This window comes from Myotis daubentonii, chromosome 7, assembly GCF_963259705.1.
Source record: "Myotis daubentonii chromosome 7, mMyoDau2.1, whole genome shotgun sequence".
In the NCBI taxonomy this organism is placed as follows: Eukaryota; Metazoa; Chordata; class Mammalia; order Chiroptera; family Vespertilionidae; genus Myotis; species Myotis daubentonii.
In genome coordinates, this window is record NC_081846.1 from 56,761,380 (window position 1) to 56,782,599 (window position 21,220).

General features: G+C 45.4%; 1 protein-coding gene across 15 annotated transcripts in view; it reads right to left on the reverse strand.

Annotated features, from left to right (window-relative positions):
* The window catches only part of TANC1 (tetratricopeptide repeat, ankyrin repeat and coiled-coil containing 1), a 240,703-nt gene that overhangs the window by 60,890 nt on the left and 158,593 nt on the right, over window positions 1–21,220 (reverse strand). For 9 of the 15 annotated variants that reach the window (XM_059704362.1, XM_059704351.1, XM_059704352.1 and 6 more), the window contains 3 exons: window positions 17,740–17,870; window positions 16,514–16,700; window positions 942–1,205 (listed from right to left, as the gene is read on the reverse strand). In XM_059704362.1, coding sequence (XP_059560345.1) covers window positions 942–1,205; window positions 16,514–16,700; window positions 17,740–17,870 — 582 coding nt within the window. The remainder of the gene's footprint in view (window positions 1–941; window positions 1,206–16,513; window positions 16,701–17,739; window positions 17,871–21,220) is intronic. The other 6 variants (XM_059704358.1, XM_059704355.1, XM_059704353.1 and 3 more) reach the window with 3 other exon arrangements.

The window sequence follows — 21,220 nt, forward strand, 5'->3', positions numbered from 1 at the left end:
GAAAAGCCTTTGATGTAGGAAGGGAGGACCTGGGTCTACACATTAGCAGAGGAAAAATTTTAAGCATTGTGTTGGTAACAAAGAATGACTGAAACAAGTTCCTCTTCTAAGTTCAACCCAAGGGCACTGAGTTTAGAAACTCAGGACATGAAAGCAGGCATGTCACAGCTCAGCTGCGGAGTTCCTCTCCCCACCCCAACCCCCAACCTTCTCTCCTCGATTGCAACCACCCACTGGCCAGTCGTGTAGCAAATCACCACTCTTGTTTGGGCTTCTTAGCTCCGGCTGCCCCGTGGTGCCTGCTTTCATTTCCTCCACCGAGAGCTCTCTCACTTCCGCTGCTCATGTTTTAAGCTGTGAGATCCCTTATAACAATTACACAGAAGTTGACCTTCCATCTGTATGGTGGGCCTCAATGGTAAAGGCTAAGTTTGAAAGTTGGATTGGAAATTCCTTGCGCTGATATTAACAAACTCACTCTGAAGTATGATTCCTGTTTACCAAGATGTAATACAAAGTCATGAATTTATACTCAGGCTTAAAATAACAAAAACAAGGACAGAATTTTTGGTACTTTATGGCTCTTTGAGAGGGAAGAGAGTCTAAATATAGGGTTTCCTCCCAAAAATGTACACGCACACTTTGAATAATTATAAAGGCAGTGTTTATTAAAAACACTGCTCATTTTCAAAATTGAACTACCAGCTGTTAAAGTGAGCATACTTTCCTGGGGACGTCCAGAGCAGTAGGATCCCTTAAAGACCATCCGGTACAGCCTGACCATGTTTCCGCAGGGGTCAACTGAGGTCTAGAAAAGGTTAGGTGCCTGACCCCGGATCACAAAGCCGGCTGGCGTCTGGATTAGATTCCCAAGTGGAGAGAGTGAACACGGGCACCTCAGGCCCAGAAGATAACCCTTCTAAGGAGAAGCGTGGCCTTACCTGCAACTGAGTTGGGCCGTGGCATTATTAGCGAGCTGGAGCCCTGAGAGTAAGGGACTGGACCATCTCCACCGGGGGCTTCGGCTGTGGGCAGCACGCTCTCCGCGGACCCAGCGGGCTCCTCCTCCGCCACTGGGGAACAATTATCTGCCCTCCGATCATGAAGCACGCCCTTCTGCACCCCTAACCTTAGGCTTCCGTCCTTATTCCATTCCAAACTGGAGCCACTCCGGTCATCATTTTCGGATGAACTTGTAATTGTGGCTGAAATGAGAGACCAAAAGACTTTGAAGGCTGCCAGGCATCACTGGGGCTGTTGAGAATTCACACACACACACACACACACACACCCCTCCCCACCATCAAGGGAACGTTTTCCGGTCCACACAGATTTTTATCAAAGTCTGCTTCATACAATGTATTTTGGTAAATTAGAAGAATGTTGCTTAACAGGGGATATAAACTGCTAAATTATTCTACAGGGGAGGAAAAAGAACGCTGATAAGAAGATAATGAAAAAGCTGTCTAAACATATCTAGCGTTAATGTATATCTGTGTGATTTGGAGATGATGTTGCCTCTCTTTTGTAACACAGATGAATTGCTCACAAAAGAACTCATTAAATTCCTTTGTCCCTTTACATAATTTTTCCAAATTAACATCTGTGTACGGGGGAGAGGACAGGGCAGCACCATGGTTCATGCAGAAAAGATGCAGGAGAAAAATCTATAAAAACAAAAATGCAGTGATAGAGTCAAGCAGAGAATTTGGTCGTTAGCATTAAACTTTGTAACATTTGTTCAATACCATCCCCAGAGGCTGGCTGGACTTTATTCCTTAGGTGGCGTAGACTGGAAAGCCACTATGTAAACAACGCAAGGAAAACACCAGTGTGGGAAGGATCACGTGATTGCAGAATTAAACTTTAATCTCTAAGGAAGAAAACTGGCACAAAAGAACATCCAGGCAGAAGAGGAGGAAAATGATGAAGAAAAACATCATTATGAGCATGTGAAACAGTTTACTCTTGTATTTTTTATTAAGCATTGTGTTCTTTTCCATACGAACAACTGTAAACCTACTTTTGCCCCACCCTGTAGGCACCTTACGTTGCTTCTATAAATAGCCACTTCCAATTTCAAGGCCCTGAGCCATATGAGATGTTCACCAAGGGCACTGGCTTGTGTCCTTGAGAACAAGGGCCATGTCTTCGGATCCCTCTGTGTCCCTGTTGCATGGGGTCAGAGTGCATTCAGAACCCAGCGCCCGGTTTAAGCTGTTTCATCCACAGACCAGGAGGACACACACTCTTATCAGCAGGCTGGTGAATTAGCTCCACGGAGCCTGCTATCGGGGATCAAAAGGTCCGAAGGGGTTTCGCTTATTTTTACAATGCTCCTTAAGGCTAAGAAGTAAAGACAGAAGAATTTCCTCGCTGTGACTGCAGGGCATTCTGCCCCAATTCTAAAACTGTCTTGCTCCTGCCGCTCCAGTCAGGACTTACCATTCACTTCTTGTCTTTCTATGTAAAAATGCCCCCTGCACTCTGCAGCCTCCCTCTGCACGAGTATCTACTACCAGGATCGCTTTTCTGAACAGCACCACGCCTGGCACATGCTAAGTGCTCGATACACGTTTGCTAATTCGATGGGTGAGCAAATGAACACACTTCTATTCCAGTTGGGGTCAGAGACACCGCCGGTCATCTCACTGTTATTGGTTCAGGATGGTTGGTATTATGTCTCCAACCGAAGTGTAAATTTATTTGTGACAGGCCCGTCATACCTTTTGGGTGTCTGTCATTATTCCCAGCATTTCCAAGTATTCTATCCGGAGTATTAATACTCATCTCCCATCTGTTTGGAATCAATCGCAGCCTTCACTGTGTGAGCCATTAAAAAAAAGCGCCCCCCATTCGTAGGAGCATAAGTATAGCAAGTATAACTTTCTATCCTAAAAATGCTACTACTGCTGGTGGTAATAGCAGCAACCAGCATTTCCTGAAGGGTATTATATGTCATGGACTGTGCTAAGCGCTTCACAGGAATACACTAATTTATTAATGGACTGATTCCTCACTCAATGGCAATTAATTACTCATTGCAACTCTATTAATAAGTTGTGCATGTGTTACAAACCTTCATTTATAATGCCAGTATTTAGGACTCAGATGCATTTCCCACAGATATGCTATAATTAATTAGGTTCCCAGGCTGTGCCAATATCTAAGTTATAGGCTGGGGTGGGGGTGATTTATTCGGTTTCAGAGTTGTCTGTTTTATTTTGGGGTGCATATCCTTAAGGTGAAAAATAAAGTCAAAGTGCTGTGTCTCCCCTAAGTATCGTGCACTTCAGAATCAAACCCCCAAGGATCCGAGTCCTCACCCAGACCTCGAGCAGTGGGAACACAGACAAGGGACTCCCCTACTTCCTGTGGCAAGTGACAGCCCCAGAAGCAGAGCCAGCCTGGCAGGGCTCCCGGACTGAAGGAACAGGCTGAAGGCCCAGTTCTCACCAGACAGCCACAGCGCCCAGGCCCTGACGCCTGGCACCGTCCAGGTCCTGGCAGTGAGCAGGAGAGTGGGCGGGGCAGAAGGCCCAGCTGCAGAAACAGTAGCTGAGATGAGAAGTCCCAGACAGGGGCACCACTTCAAAAGCACGGTATTATAAGCTGATGATATGTTGGTAAGTCGGAGACTCTCCACTGCCCTCATGAAGTTCACCATTGCTCACATTATCAATTTTTTTTTAATTAAATCTTTATTGTTCAGATTATTACATTTGTTCCTCTTTTTCCCCCCCCATAACTCCCCTCCTCCCAGTTCCCGCCCCACCCTCCGCCCTCACTCCCCACCCACTGTCCTCATCCATAGGTGCACGATTTTTGTCCAGTCTCTTCCCGAATCTCCCACACCCCTTTCCCCCCCAAGAATAGTCAGTCCATTCCCTTTCTATGTCCCTGATTCTATTATAATCAACAGTTCATTCTGTTCATCAGATTATTTATTCACTTGATTCTTAGATTCACTTGTTGATAGATGCATATTTGTTGTTCATAATTTGTATCTTTACCTTTTTCTTCCTCTTCCTCTTCTTAAAGGATACCTTTCAGCATTTCATATAATCCTGGTTTGGTGGTGATGAACTCCTTTAGCTTTTCCTTATCTGTGAAGCTCTTTATCTGACCTTCAATTCTGAATGATAGCTTTGCTGGATAAAGTAATCTTGGTTGTAGGTTCTTGGTATTCATCACTTGGAATATTTCTTGCCACTCCCTTCTGGCCTGCAAAGTTTCTGTTGAGAAATCAGCTGACAGTCGTATGGGTATTCCCTTGTAGGTAACTGAGTTTCTTTCTCTTGCTGCTTTTAAGATTCTCTCTTTGTCTTTTGCTCTTGGCATTTTAATTATGATGTGTCTTGGTATGGTCCTCTTTGGGTTCCTTTTGTTTGGGGTTCTCTGTGCTTCTTGGACCTGTAAGTCCATTTCTTTCACCAGGTGGGGGAAGTTTTCTGTCATTATTTCTTCAAATAGGTTTTCAATATCTTGGTCTCTCTCATCTTCTGGCACCCCTATAATTCTGATGTTGTTACGCTTGAAGCTGTCCCAGAGGCTCCTTACACTATCCTCGCATTTTTGGATTCTTTTTTCATTTTGCTTTTCCCGTTGGGTGTTTTTTGCTTCCTCGCATTTCGAATCATTGACTTGATTCTTGCGCTCCTCTGGTCTGCTGTCGGGAGTCTGTATAATATTCGTTATTTCAGTCCGTGTATGCTTAATTTCTAGTTGGTTCCCCAATATAGCATCGAGGGTCTCATTAGTTTTCTTGTAGATCTCATTAAGTTTATCGGTGGCTTCTAAACAGTTCTTGAGAGACCTTAAAAGTGTGGTTCTGAACTCTATATCTTCCTTTGACAATTTTGTCCTGTTTCTTTGTCTCCGCATTTTGTTATGCTTCCTTGGTGCACCCCCTAGTGGTCTTTGTTCGCAGTCTTATAGTTAAATCTTGATTGTTGTAGCTAATTCCAGGGAGGGTTTGACCTCCAGGCCAAGTGGCTATGAGAATCAGCTGTGTCAGCAGTGAGAGAACTTCTGTCCTCTAGGGAGGTGCTAATTTAGCCTTTGCCTGAGGCTATCCAGTAAATGCCTCTGTGCAGGGCTTGGGCGGGGCGGGTCGCACAGGATCAACAGGGTGGGCCGGAGAGAGCAGTTATGGCGGCTCTCAGTCCTGTCCCCAGGGGCTCTGCCTCTCTGAGTCCCAGCACCCGCTGCAAAGCTGGGAGAGAAAGCTGCACTCGCTCTAACCGAAGCCAGACAGTCCCGCTTCTCCCGTTTGAGTCTGGGTCCCTAAAGACTCGCCTGTATCTGGAGCTCAGAGTCTGCGACTCCCTCCCGATTGAAAACAACAACTGCGCCCTCCGCCGCCAGCCCGCTCCGCACACTCCGCACCTCAGAATTTGACTTCAGCACTGCGCCTCCTCTGAGTGTCCTTATGCGTTTCTCTTTCCTCCTAGTTGTAGGACTTCCACTCAGCCAGCATTCCTGTGGTTCTGGGTGATGTCCCTTCCGTCTTTTAGTTTTACTTTTGAAGTAGTTGTTCAAAGCAGCAAACTCCGGCGTTAACCTATGCCACCATCTTGGTTCTCCCTTACATTATCAATTTTTAATGATATTATTTCCCATTAATCAGCAATAATTAATTGCCATTGATCAGCAATAACCTCATTAATAAATTAGTGTATTCCTTGAAGCACTTAGCATTCCACACTCACCAGGGCCCTGAAGCCAGAAGCTCTGAGGCCACGGGCCCTCCAACAAACACACTCCACTGAGATTGCCCCACTTCACAAGATTCTCCTCCCTGGGATCCAGTACCGGGTCCACCTACATGGCTCGAAGCCCAGCAGTATACTTGCACCTTGGCTCCGGCACCATCAAGTCCCACAGAAGATGCAATGGGGCCGATAAATGCCCCCCGTCCAGTTTCCCTGTGTGACCTCAGGAGCACACCAGGGAGGGCGGCCCCACAGTCTCCAGCAAAGGAAAGCTGGTTCTGACAACAGGTGACAGGCTACGCAAAACTTCTGTGTTTCTTTCCAGCTAACAAAATCCAAACTCCTACTTAAATTAACCCAGTTGCCTTCAAGTTCCCTCTCTCTCTCTCTCTCTCTCTCTCTCTCTCTCTCTCTCTCTCTCTCTCACACACACACACACACACCATTTTAACTATGACTTTATTTTAAAAAGCATTAAAAAATAAGCTATTTTACATTTTTTGGAGACTGGATAATCTTTAAAGTTCCCTAACAACTTGAAAATTTTAACATTTTATTCCTTCAGCCAGTACAGATGCCAGCTTTTGTCAATTAAGACAGTATGAAGAGATTAACCAAAGAATTTATATGCACATGCAGGGTGTCCCAAAAACATGTGTACACACTTTAATAACTGATAGCTCAATTGATGTTTCTTTCTTTTGAGACAGACTAAGCTTTGAACAAAGGAAATTCTTCCTAAAATGCTACTGGAAGTTTGAAAACACAGTTGAAATGCAAACACTGCCTTTATAATTATTCAAAGTATGTATACATTTTGGGGGCACACAGGGTATCTCCCAAAATGTAAACACACTTTGACAGCTAATAACTCATTTAATTTTCACTCCTTTTCAGGTTTAACTGATTTGAAATAATGGGTGAAGTCAGACTAAGCTTTGAACAAAGAAAATTTATCCACTAGAATTTTTTATGGGGATACATAAAAGATAAAGTTTATGGTACAAAACCCACAACAGTTGACGAATTGAGAGAGCACAAATACCAAATGAAATGATTCTTGATGTTTGTGATTCCATTGCTTTGTGTTATCAGCAGTGCCTGGACCAGAACAGTCATCATTTTGAAAGCAGGCCACTGACAAAACAAATTATTCATTTCTGTAGATTCTTTTAAATTTTGAAAATGAATCATATGTTAATAAACACTGACTGTATAATCATTCAAAGTGGGCATACATTTTGGGGGGACACCCTATCTGTATAGCCCATGGACACAGACAATAGTGTGGTGGAGGCCTGGGGTGGGGCAGGGGCTGGGTGGAGGGGGGTAAAGTGGGGGACATGGGGACATGTGTAATACTCTCAACCACAAAATACGTGCTATCATCACTCACACTGGGTCTCAAGCACGTTTCCAACAGGCAAGGTTCTGTAAATGAGTGACTTATCAGGCCTCGTGTTAGCAAGCTGTGAGGTTACATGGAGTCCCCAATGTAGTATTAACTTAGGTTGGATACTGCTCGCTGATTTACATGTGTTACTTCTGACTCTGTGTAGTTTGAAAAGTATTTTTAGCCACAAACAATGTGTTATCTTCCTCTGTAGTAAAGCACAATTTAACTAGACTGACTATACTAGTGCACAGGGCTATACTATTAAAAAAAAATAGTTCAAAATTTATTAGGACATACACACAACCACAACCTTGAAAAGAGGTGGAGGGCTGAGAACCATCAACCCCACACTTATACTTTCTCGGGAGAAAATGATCACACACACACACACACACACACACACACACACACACACAGAGTTAATGGTATGTCCGATACCAGTTCTCTGACTGCACACTCCCTTTACCATGCACAGTGCTCACCATGTACAAGTTGCTCTGAATTATCCGTGGCTAGGGAATATTTTGCAGTTCATGAAGTTTGCCTTGTTAAAAACAGTAGCCCCTAGGCAGGGGGCTTTGGACAGGGGCCAGTCATGGGCTCACAGCAGCCAGGAAGGAGCCACAGGTGGGGAGGTGGGGGAAGCAGAGAGAGAGATCCACTCAGTCATCAAATGTTTTGGTACATAAGCCTCCGCTATAAAGCTATATGCCTTCTCCTTCCCAATCTTCCTTCACCCCCCTCTGCTTTTTGAAGGTTCTATGTTTAATGTACACTTAACATAGAACCAGGGAAAATAATCAGTTTCAGTCCAGAGCCCAACAAGCACCTCGATGGGATATAAATCAGTTATAGGTTCAAAAGAACATCAAGAAGAAAATTAAACTGACTACACCATTAGCCCACAATTGTTTAGGAACTAAGGGTCATTGATATCAAATATATACACACAGATAGAGCTGAATTCTTTCCAAGTTGCAGAAAAGAGGTAAAATAATGCCAAGGGGCTTGGGTTCCAACCTTGACTTCTCTCCTGAGGGCCCAGGGTGTGGGTAGGATCTCAGGGTGTGTATCTCTGGGCCCAATGCTAAGAACTGGTACACTTCTTATCTTTATCTTACAAACATCGTCATATGTATGTGGTTGTATTTCTCCCTGTATATTGACCATGTGGAAACTTAACAGTAAAACATTCTTCCCACGCATAAATACAATAAATAAAATCCTATGAGCCTGACTCCTGACTTTACCTTTTCTCCTGCTCTTCTTATTTCCTTTCCCCAACTCAGACCTTCACTGAGAAAGAAAAATCTTGTTTTACTAAATGTCTATGTGTGAGCATTTCACGTTCACTGGGGAGAGAGTAAGTATAAATAAATGAGTACCCTTGGGAAATAGCAACAAGTGGCTAACTGAATGCTGTAATGGTGTCTACTACGTATGGGCTCTGCCCCAAACCCTTGTCATATCTCAACTCACTGAGTACTCACAGGAGCCCTATGGGCAGGACAGCCCCACAAGGCCCTCGGCCTCGCTGTGCTCCAGAGTGGGGCTCCACACCGTTCTGACCATCCCACAGCATTTAGTATAAATACTGGAGACTGCACCCCAAATACCTGTATTTATAAATTACGTGCATGCACTATCCTGATTGGTTAGCATACACCACACACACAAATATACATTTTGAAAAGATGAAAATAGTATGAAGCTGGCATTTTCTCTGTGCACGCCATGACTGTCTTGCATTCTCCATTTTCAAAGGCTTGATGAAGAGAACCCTCTGTCCTTCCCTGGACTGGGGAGAAAACTCGATACAAGGGCCCATGTAAAGGGCCTCCTCTATCATCGGTACCCAAGAACGTCCTCCTCCCCATACAACTGAAGGAAAATAAAGTAGCACTAAAGAACACAAATATTTTTAAAACTTTTATATTCAACTTCATGGCTGACAGGAAGAGTTTAAGAGCGAAACCACTGGACCAGTGAACTAAAGATCAAACAAGAAACTAACATAATGGCTGCTTAGGAAAGTGAGAGCAGGGAAGACATGAATAAGAAGGAAAAACACAGCTACTGCAGACACCACCTCCTCACATGACCCAATAAAGTTTATGAATAACTTTTGAAAGGTTAAGCAAAGAAAGAATAACTGATGGGAAAAGATCAGAGAGACACGTCCAGGAAGCGTCATATGAACACCCTGGCCTCCTGAGTCCTCTCCTTGGCACTCCACTGCACATGGTTCCAGCTGCCACCCATACTTGGATTTCCCAGAGTGACAAAGGGAAAGGTGGCATGGATGAAATCAGCGTGCATGAGGCCTTCTGACCACAAATGCCAGCCTGTGCTTCTCCCTCTGCCCCACCCACAAGCTGACAGCCACACAGGGACCTCTGAGGCTCACCTTCCCTTCGTGGCTGCCTTTGATCTCCGCCAGCGCCGGCAAGGAAAGGGCTCCGGTGCAGGCAGCAGGCTAACTCGCCCTTCCCTGGAATGCCACAGGGAGGGTGGCGGCCTGAATTACCTTTGGCTCCGGGGAACTTTCTGGCTTCTCCTTCTGCAACTCTGTATGGACAACCGCTCGGCCCTCCTGCCCAGCCCCGTGTAACATGCAGCTGAGCCCTCCTCCTCTCCTGGCCTTGCAGATGCCCTGGGCTTTGGCCTGTGACACACAGATCTCTGTACCAAATCTCTAGCTCAGTGCTCCGCGCATTGCGCAAGGCGTGCTCTGCTATGACATGCAGCAAGGCCGGGGACCTGAGCCATGCATTCATAGCCGCATTCTTCAGGCTTTTGATTGTGGAAACACCTCAAGGATCAGCTGGAGCAGGGCGGGAGGGAGGTGAGGAGAAGGGTGGGGGGAGGGCAGGCCCGCCTCACTCAGCCACACGGCCCTCATTCAGCCGGACACGGCAGGAGCAGTCTCCAGAGAAAAGCCTTTGGACTGAAACGTGACTTTTCCTAACGAGAGCACGCAGCACGGTGTTTAAGGCATCACAGAACCTGTACACTGAAGGCACAGACAGAGGAGCTCCTTACACAGTTCCAAGACTCCCCACAGTCCTTGAATCTTCCAGAAAAGAGCACAAGGCACTATCAGTGGTTGGTGTTATTATGCACCTACAACACACACCTTCCATCGCAGGTGTCAATCTCCGCCACGTTCTAAACCCTTTTCGGCACTGACAACTTGCCCAGACCCTCCACAGGACAACAGACCGTTTTCTGGTCCCACGGGTGGATAAGTTTTGACCTAGATACTCTGCCTCATCTGTATTGTCCCTTGTTCCAGCACTGGACAAACTTGCTCTTGGTACACAGTAGGTGCCAAAAAATACTTGCTCCACTGACAGGACAACCAGTCTGAATAAAAGCATGGCAGGCACTCTGCTGACTCGAATCATCACCAAGGATTTCTCTCCCACATTAAATATATTACAGAATTATATATGTAAAGGCAAATTTTCCTCCTTCACCTAGGAAATTAAAAGAAAGTGTCTATAATTAAGGATGATTTTTTAAATTGCAGGCAATGTAGTAAAATGAATATTATCACAGATTTGAAACAACAGTTATTACCAAATCAGTTCCGAAGCATTTCAATTTAGTGGCAAACAGGGCAATACAGGTGGCAACAAAGCACATTAGCATGAAATCCAAAGGGCAGGATTTACAAGTTAAAAATGAAAATACAGTATAATTCATTCCTCTCTGTATGCCTCTCTCTGCATCTGATCATCTCCCTGGGACACACAGTCCAGGAAATAAAAGGGCTAAAGCTACCTCTGGATTCACTTTCATTTTACAAGCTTAGGAGGGCATAGAAGAGAGACAAGAAAGATAAAAGCCAGCCCACCATAACTTTTCTTAAAATAGCCTAAGCGACTGAGCAGAAAGACAAGTATTACCAAAAGCTAGTAAGCACCAGCAGGATACTAATTCAAGTGTCATCATTTCACTGGAAATCACTCCTGCAGGAAAAATGTTTCTGTGAAGGTCTTGCCCTGCCTAAATTTATACCTGCCTCCCGGCTTTACCCTGAGAAGGACAAAAGCAAACGCAAGCGGGAAAGGCAGCAGGAAGGACCCAAGTTCTTGCTTTCTCCTTTTCAAATTCTGGGCACTTAATCTCCCTGGCCTGGTGGGATGCAGTGGCTCAGATGTCGGGGTGCCCGGCAGGTGAACACACCTGCTCTGTGCAGGAGATTCGCCCAGTGGGGAGACAGGGCCACTGTCACTGGGAACCCCACCGTCCCCGGAGCTGTCCTAACACCAGCTCTCAAAAGGAAACACATCCACAAAAGCCATCTGGGGATTATAAATGTCAGCAGGTACATGCAGGTAGTGGAAGGAGGAAATAGAGGGGATGACTGACTTTCAACAACCTCTTTTCTCAGCCAGAACTGTTCTAACTGCTGCCTGTAAGTCCTTGTCCTGGCCACATGTATTGATGGATCGGAAAGATTTATTATTTTAAAAAATCTTGATATGGAAAGCTGGGTATTGTTTGTTTTCTGATAGCCAATTTCCTTCTTTCTTAATAGAGAAAACCCCATTTTCTTAAAATAGATACACAAACACACTTACGTTGATCATGCTATGGACATAAACAAATTATTAAACAACATGTTTATATTAAAAAAATGTTTCAAAACCCACTATTTGCAGTAATGCTTTTTTAAAAAAAACAAACAAACAAAAAACAGATTGTGCCCTGGCTGGGTAGCCCAGTTGGTTAAAGTGTTGTCCCGATACACCAAGGTTTCAGGTTCAGTCCCCGGTCAGGGCACATATCAACCAATGAACGCACATATAAGAGGAACAACAAATCAATGTTTCTCTCTGTCTCATCGATAAATTTAAAAAAAAATCAGATTGGTTTTCACACAAATCCCAAAGAGAACATTCTTCATTCCAATTTCCATTTGTAACAGCTGGAAGCAAGTTACATCAAGGGAGTATCACTAAGAAAAAAATGTTTTCTCAGGCATGGAGGAAACACCTTTAAAAGCCACTTCTTTATAAAGTTTTTCCCTTTTCAAAGCAAGTAATTGAGAAACCAGTTTACGATGATTGGGTACAGCTGGGTTTCACATTTAGAAGGTTTTCACACGGCCAATTTGAAAAATCAGACACTAACTTCTAGGTCATGCCAATGATTTCAATACGTTTAGAGTAAGGAATTCCGCTTTTTTTAAAAAAAGGAAAAAAAAGAAAGAAGATATTCATAGGGAATTCAGTTAATCCCATTCAGCTTAGACAGTATTTCTACATGACAGAATTATTATACTTCTAAAGGCATTTATGTTGGCAGTACCTGGGCCTCCTGAAATAGGATAAAGTGGGACTCCCCTCTGTATAACACAATAAAGTGGGAACAGGGGCTGGGGGAGGGCTCTGCTAAGCTCTGGCTTCCACAGAGAAAGGCTGGAAGGGGCCCAATACATTCTTCTAATGGTTATTAGCCTGCCTTTTCTCCTCCTGAGCAGTTCCTAAAAAGAAAATTCTCTTCCCCTGCAATATGTCAAAGCCAGTGGAAACAGAACCCAGGCCAGGCACCCTGTGGCTGCCCCGAGGAGGCTGTCTGGGCGTGTGGGAACAAGGCCCCTCTGGCGCTGCTGGGCAAAAAGTTCCGGTCAAATATAAGCAGCCTGATGGAAATCAGCTTAAACGGAAGGGGAGGCCCAGGAATGTTGAAGGATGGGCTGAAATTTCCCTAAAAGTCCCAAATAACTTGTGTGAATGCTGTGCCATGGAAGTCTGATCTGAGCCTTATGGTACGGGAGCCTCTAGTTCAGTGATGGCGAACCTTTTGAGCTCGGCGTGTCAGCATTTTGAAAAAGCCTAACTTAACTCTGGTGCCGTGTCACATATAGAAATTTTTTGATATTTGCAACCATAGTTAAACAAAGATTTATATTTTTGATATCTATTTTATATATTTAAATGCCATTTAACAAAGAAAAATCAACCAAAAAAATGAGTTCGCGTGTCACCTCTGACACGCGTGTCATAGGTTCGCCATCACTGCCTAGTTCCTCAAAGCTTGCAGTGCCATAAGCTGTGGGGGCTTTACACCGGCCGTCCCCCGTACCTTTGCCACTTGGACCTGAGCTCTACAGACTGACAAGTCTTATACAACTTAAGATGGAAAAGTAAGTGGAAAGCCTCTTCCTCTCATCTGCAGGCTTTAAGTTGGAACATGGATCCGAATCAGCCTCTGTTAGCAGCAGCTGCCAGGCCTTTTGAAACAGAAAGCCAAGCTATCTCCCTTTCATCTCTGCCCACTAGGATCACTGTGTTCCTGAATATTTCATTCTGTGAAACACTGACGAGGCCCCAAGGTTGCCATTCCCAGGCTACACCTTATCAAAACAAACACTGTTCTTCAGGGAGAAAAAGCACACACGCAGGCCCAGCAACCACAGACCCACAACGGAGTCACGGATGCCCGCTTGCTGAGGGGCAACGGAGCCCGCACACCCTGTCCTGACTCTGGAGGAACCGCCTTCCCTCCTCGGCCCCACCACTCCTGCCCCTTCAAAGAGCTGTGGCTACAGTCCGTCTGGAGAGGAAACCCTTGCTTTTCTTCCTGCTCCCTACCACACCTCCGTGTGTCCCTTGGCAACAGCCTGTCAATCTGCAGGCCAGGGAAGGAGAGAGCACAGAGGAGCGTTTCCACCAGCTCAGTGCTTCCATCCCGGCTACCTACACCCTTGCTGCAGGCAGACCAGCTACAGCAACAAGACGCAGTCTCCAATCTGGAGTTTTCCGTAAAACCCTTCTCAATGCCTCCCACTCATCTGCTGAGTTAAGGGAACACGCTGACTTGAGCCAAAAAGCGAAGGACAGTTTCAATGCCATAAAATGTGTCATTTAACTATAAGGACAAGAGAGCTTAAAATACAGATGACATTAAAAGATGCGACAGTGACAACTTGGATGGGAATCCTGCATTGCTTCTTTAATTTCTCATTCCTAACACTGAGCCACAGGAGCTCAAGAGAGAACTGGGATACAATAGATGAGACCCCTTTCCACGTGGAGACAGAAGTAAATAATAAAACAAGAAAAAGTCAACTGAAGGAAATACTGAGGTTCTGTGGAGAGCATGTAATAAGGGGATTGAGCAGTCTGGGACTGAGCGGACCTGTGTTAAATCAAGCACTCATTAAGGACTTCAATATTCCAGCAGCTCCGTCTTTCATGGATAATACAGAAAACCCACCAGCAACTTTTCTTTCCTCTCATTAGAGTTCTATAAATTGCAGCACTGTATCACCATGAGAGGGAGAATAAGAGACAGCGAGAGAGAAGAATGAATGAATGAATGTCATATTTTTGTGACTGAAAAAGTTTCTAAACTTTTTGAAACTTTTTGTTTTGAAAAGTCAAAACAAGAAACTGGCTTGGTTATAGTAAGAGGCACACAATGCCAATACCAGAACATACAATGAAAAGTTTTTTGTCCCCCCGAAAATGGTAGCACTGGCTAACTCCTTGAATGAAAATCAACTGTAAGGAGAGGGAATTTCAGAAGAGCTAAGAATGGTGTAAAGGAAGTTACCTGCCTATCACAGATCAATACTAGAGGTCTAGCAGTGGTGAGCAGCTCAGAGAGAGAGAGGCATGAGAACAGAAGTAAAACAGGGAAAAGTTAGCTGAACTAGACTACACAGCAGGTGGGGAAGCAGAATGAGGTGAGAATTTAAATTTGCTACAAAAACCTCAACCCACCATTTATATGAAATGTCCAGAATCAGCTAATCTATACAGACAGAAAGTAGCCTGAGTAGGGCTGGAGGTGAGAGGGGAAATGAGGTGTGACTTCTAATGGGCATAGGTTTTCTTCCTGGGGTGATGAAAATGATCTGAAATCAGATTGTGGTAACGGTTGTATAACTTTGAATATAACGAAAACCATTCAATGGCTTAAATGGGTGAATACTATAGTACGTGAATTATATCTCAATAAAGCAATTAACAAAACAAAACCCCAGCAAAGAGCCTAATCCATGTGAAAACTGAGGGGAGACGCTGCCTTCCTCATGCTGAGAGGCCCCACACACAGCCACGGTGAGGGGGACACCAGGCTGCCCACAAACCAGATCCGGGAATCTCACAGACCCTCTGGGGCCACCTCCAAAATACAGACTGGGTGAACCTGCAACTTGGATTTTCAAACTGCACTGGAAAAGAGATGGCAGGTCACTGAAGAAAAATAGGAACTCACATGACATTCCATTTAATTACATATTAATATGGGAGCCAAAGGGAAGGAGCTGAATTGTTGGGTAGAGCACAGATGTTAAACAGCAGCAGGGTCTTAGAGCAGAGGAGGACCTGAACAACCCTCCAGTGGTCCCACACATTTGTTACCTGAAGGGCGCCAAGCTGGAGACCTGAGACACACAGACGCCCGGGCCCGCCTGCGGAAACTTAAGTGCAGTCTGTCCGGGATGAGATGTGAAAACAAGGGCTCTTAAATTCCCTGGATGATGCCACTACGCACCTGGGACCAGACACTACTAAACTAATCAGAATGCTTCATTTTATTTTTATTTTTTTAAATATATTTTATTGATTTTTTACAGAGAGGAAGGGAGAGGGATAGTTAGAAACATCGATCAGCTGCCTCCTGCACACTCCCCACTGGGGATGTGCCCGCAACCAAGGTACATGCCCTTGACCGGAATCGAACCTGGGACCCTTGAGTCTGCAGGCCGACGCTCTATCCAATGAGCCAAACCGGTTATGGCAGAATGCTTCATTTTAGAGAGGAAAGAAATGTGCAAAGAGCTCAATTCAATGTTGCTCAAGTCAGGCAGCTGAGCAGCACGAGTCAGGACTACAATCCATGTCTCCTGACCCTCATGTCAGGACAAGCACGCCTACTGTGTAAGTGTGAGGGGAATAGATAGGGGGCCACGCTCAGAAAATTGAAAACCCTGGCCTCAAAACTGGTCCGATCCCATTATAAGAAACTAAAGGACAAACGCCTGGCAATACATAGGGGTGTGAGGGACCTTGAGATTGGATGGGGAGACTTCAAGATATGCCTGGATTTCACTGCCCTGCTGCGTCCGGATGGAACCAAACCCCCAACAAATGCAACTCATTGGTGAGGATGGCAGATTCTTGTAACTCCACAGGCGAGATCCGATCGGGAAAATTTTTTACCAAACGAGTCCAGTGTTAGAAAAGAAACGCCAAGGAGTGTAAAAGCCGATGCTCCATTCTGTCGGCTGTGCACAGAGCCAGTGCTGCCTGCGAAGAAGAGGGCGGGCCCGACAGACCGACCTTCACAGAGCGTGCTAAACCCTCTTACAGAGAGCCTGGTGTATGAATGCTCTGGCTGGCGTGCATTGAGCCATTACATTACCGAGCAGTGTGCTTCTTACCTATAATTCCACTGTCCTTGCTCTCCAGGGTGGAACTAGGGCTGCTAATGGTCTCACAGGGACTTTTGTTGGCTGCCGTCTTGCTGACACAGCTATTCAAGGTTGAGCAGGGGCTATCGGTGCTAGGAGATGCGGTGCTGCTTGTTAGTGTGGAGCAAGGACTGATGCCTTGGCTCAGAGCTGTGCACTGTAAGACGAACGGAAGGAGGTAGGTTAGCAGGGCTCACACAGGACGCTTCTACACATGCTTTTGCTTTTGATGCTAAAACGATTAACAGTTTTTAAAATCTTGGGAGCTTACTATCTAAACGGTCTCCGAAAGTTTAAGGAAAACATCCTTGCTCTGTTCCCCTCCCTGCTGATTTTTCTCTTTTATGGCAAGGGCACTCTCGGAAATAATTGAGTGGGAACGCACGTTTGGAAAACAGAAATAGCAAACAGGCCGACTTCCTCTCATTTCAAGTCTGCAGAAGACAAATGGGTCCTCTGACCTCTGTACGGAAAATCTGGGAACTCTGTTTTTGTAATGTTTCACGGGCGCTGCAACCTGATTCAATTCCTGGAGATTTACGGGTTCCGGAGGCAGGGGAAGGGAGACTGGTGGTCAGTGCAATCGCATTCGAGGCAAGACGCCCATGCAGAGCCCCTGGCAGGGGGCAGCAGCTCCGGCCCCTCATTGCTATTCAGCGGACATATCTCCTCTCAGAAGTGGCAGGCTGCCATGCCCCAGGAAAGGTAGTGCTCTCTGGTAGATGAACCATTTGGTTTCATCTCATTTTGTCTCTGCCTCATCTCCTATAAATCTTTTCCTCACCCCGCTGACCCTCCAAAATCTCAAGTGCTTAAAAAAAAAAAAAAAAGCACAGGAAAGCATATACCAAAGCAGCCACATGAGAAAAATGGGGCTATAAAGATAAAAGGAGCATCATTACTGAGGAATTCTCTCAGCCACTTCAATTCATTTAGCCACTCTTCTCCAGGTGGTGACTGTGGAAGGTTAATGTGGACATTTTCTTAAGTTCTGCACCCTCCTGCATCTCCCCACTTCCCCCTCTCCCGCCCGCCCCTTGCAAAAATCCACAAGGAGTTGCAATACATTTCAATACACAACAGCCCAAACTCATTTGACTAAACAATGACTTCCCCACTCCAGGGGGAAGAAGATGGCTGTCCCTTCATTCATCCTCTGGGCAGGTATGGGGTGCAGGGGCCTCCTCGGGCATTACCATGGTTTCATTTTTTTCTTCAATGGTTATGTGTGTGGCACTTGGGATCCCTTCTCCCAGTAAAAATCCCAGCCTTGTCAACAGTTCTTGAGCTGCCGGCGAACAGCTCGGTTCATTATCGGCCTTTGCTTCTGGAACAAAGAAAGAAAACAATGAAGATGCCCTCTGGAGAGTTTCAGTATCACATCTGGGGAGTTGGCACCACAGCTCCTGTCTGGTGCTCTTGTGTATTTTTATAAAATGCACTAAGTTTGACACTGTTGCCTGTCCTCTGGCAATACATGCTCATTAAGAGGCTGTGACACGTTAGGAAAAGAGGAAAAGAGAAACTCCAAGGGCAAAGGGTGAAGTACTTGACCTGAATCAGAAGAACCCAGTGTTATTATCTGAAAGCTATTCTTAGTTCCATGTCATGTGAAAAACGGGTACGTCAGACACCAAAAGCAGAAAAAGGCCTTCATCTTCCTCTTTAAGAGCAGTGTGGCCAATGCCCACAGAAGACTGAAATAAAGCAACACGCAAGAGAGGCATGCTGGCAAGGTGGGGGCAGGACCACTTTGGTGGAAACTTGCTCTGCAGAACCCTAACCCTAACCCTAACCCTAACCCTAACCCTAACCCTGCAGCAGTGACAGACATCCAGGATTCCAACTCAAGGGCTAATCACCAAAGTCCAAGTTGAAACAAAGATTTTTAAATCCCAGTGAAATGTGTCCCAAGAGACAGGATCCAATAATACACCTTACTGTCCATCCAAATGTCGAAAAATCAGGCTGTGTTCTCAACATACTCCACAGTACAGTTAGAAGCACCTTTTACCTGAACGCCGCAGGGTATGCTCGGAAAACTTCCTTTCTTATCTGACCTCTCTAAGGCTGGTCGTCTTGTTTTTTGCACTTAAGAAATTTTTATCGTTAGATTTGATGTAAATGCTGAGCTGTAGGTTAAGCTTGTGTGCAAAAGCCTAAGGGTACGTACTTAATTATGGTTGACAACATGATGGTCACATTATTCTCACACCTCTCTTGCATTTTAAAATCAGCACCCATCAGGGAATGAAATAATGTAGAAAGCAAACTGCTTACTGAAGTTAGAACTTAAGAACAATATGCAGCTTCTGACAGTCTCTCATCTCCATGTTTTGTTCATTCTGTTAAACTGTCTAGAGCTGTACATTCATGAACCAATTTTCCCTAGATGTGGAAATCTCCAGATAAGAGATAACAGGTCTTAGAAAAATACAATAAAGGAAGAACAAAATAGCAACACTACCTTTGAGTTGTAATATGGGCACCAAAGTTCAGTGCCTTTTTAGGAATCTTGAAAATCATAATAAGCAGAGCTGAGAGGACCACCTGTATTATCCTCACTCGCATGAAGGACAAGCACCCCACCCCTGCTGACTCTCAAAGGCTTCCAATGCTCGGGGTGGGAAGAAGAGCCCTTCACCAACGTGGATGGTTTTTACTAGTAGTTGCGCTAGAAAACTAAGGGTAAAATAACCCAGGCTTCATTGCCTGGGCTAAGAGAGCCCTGGATCATTTGAGTCAAACTCATATCATGAAGGGGCAGTGGGCCTAAGCCAAGAGTTAAGGGAGCCACCCCAGGGGCAGTCAGCCACACCCTCAGCCACTCTAGAGAGGCCCTTTCCCACCAGACATCTCAACCACATTTTGATTCTCAAGGTACACAGGCATCTGGGTGAGGAAGGCAGGAACCAAACCAAATCCGCACATCCCAGGCACACCCAAGGGCTGAACCACTTCAGAACAGATCAGTCCCACCCTCGTTGCCCAAGGCTCAGGCAGGGCGGCTGCTTTATCTTAGGTGGCAGCTGGACCAGAGGAGAAAAACAGGATGCCTATGAAAAGAAGAAGAAGTGGGTCAAGGGGCAGAACTCGGCAGTTTCTCTGCTCCACGCCCCCCCCTTTCCTTTCGAAACAATCTCTATGTTGCTACCCAGTTGTGACTGTGCCCCAGAACGGTCTAGCTTCCAGTTCAACCTGGAACACTCTGGGGAAGGAGCCAGAAACTACTCCCAGTTGGCAGCTGCTGTGGAGACAGGGAGAGCAGCTGCACAGGCTTGGCCGCCACAAAATTCACCCTGAAGACAAAGAGCCTATGGCTCACATGGGGCTCGCTCCAAGACCCTGCACCCTGTGTCAGTCCTGCAGGGAACGGGGGTGCCCCTGGCCCAGTCACTGCTGCCTCCACACTGCATCTGCAGACACACAGCCCAGACTAACAAAGACAAGCAGTCACCTCCCCCTTACAAGCTGGGGAGCAGTGGCAATTCCAGGTTTACTGTCTGAATTGACAAGACACTCAAATGCATGATTAACTTGTTCTCAAAACTGTTCAACCTGGACTTTGCTTCTACCTAATTTCCAAAACCTACTGAGGATTATCTCAGTTTTTGCATTCATTAGGAAACTGTGATTATTTTTCTTCTGAAAGCTTCCCAACTATCCCTTCAAATTATCCTCTCTTCTACAATGTCATCCCAGTGACCTCCCCCCGACCCTCCACCTCAGACATCCCCTTCAGTCTGAATTCCTTAATCCACATCAAGCCATCTTTCCTTCCCTCACTCACAAAGCCTTCTCTCACTGAACTTTTCATTCTGAAAGAAGGACACCTGGGTAAAATGTGACAATGACATTTTGGAAGAGATGAGTTGCTTGGGAACTCACTCTGATGCACTTGACTATGAAATGGAAAAGCATTTCTACCTCCATAGTTGATCACCAAATCCTGAGATCTGAACAGCCAGAGAGGATTTTCTTTAAGCGAATTCTTACTTCAAAATGACCCTCCTGCCGAAACCGGTTTGGCTCAGTGGATAGAGTGTCGGCCTGCGGACTGAAAGGTCCCAGGTTCGATTCCGGTCAAGGGCATGTACCTGGGTTGCGGGCACATCCCCGGTGGGGGATGTGCAGGAGGCAGCTGATCGATGTTTCTCTCTCATCGATGTTTCTGACTCTCTATCTCTCTCCTTTCCTCTCTGTAAAAAAATCAATAAAATATATATTTTAAAAAAAATGACCCTCCAAACCAAAATCCACTGGGATACTCTAAAGTTTCTTTTCATCTGTGCAGTTAATATTAAATCACTGAACACTAATGGCTGTAACGTACCCAATACCAGTGGGATTAAGGGATGAGAGGAAGACCTCATCTCTTAGCAATGCTTTACATCTCACAGATTTAAATATCCAAAGAATTTACAATGGCTGTATTTGGAGTTGAGAGAATAATTTGCTTTACTCCTTAGGAATCCATTAGGCAAGTGGAGAGTGATATTACTCCCAATGCTTTCAAAGAATCCTCAAATATCATACCATTGTGGAATATCATGTGGAGAAGGGCAAAGGGAATTTCCTGGATCACTTCCTGTCTGCCTGTTTTTAGCTAGTCACACCTGTTGGACCGTGTCCGGGGCAGGGACATTCAGGTGTGTAGTCCATGAACTGACTGGCTCC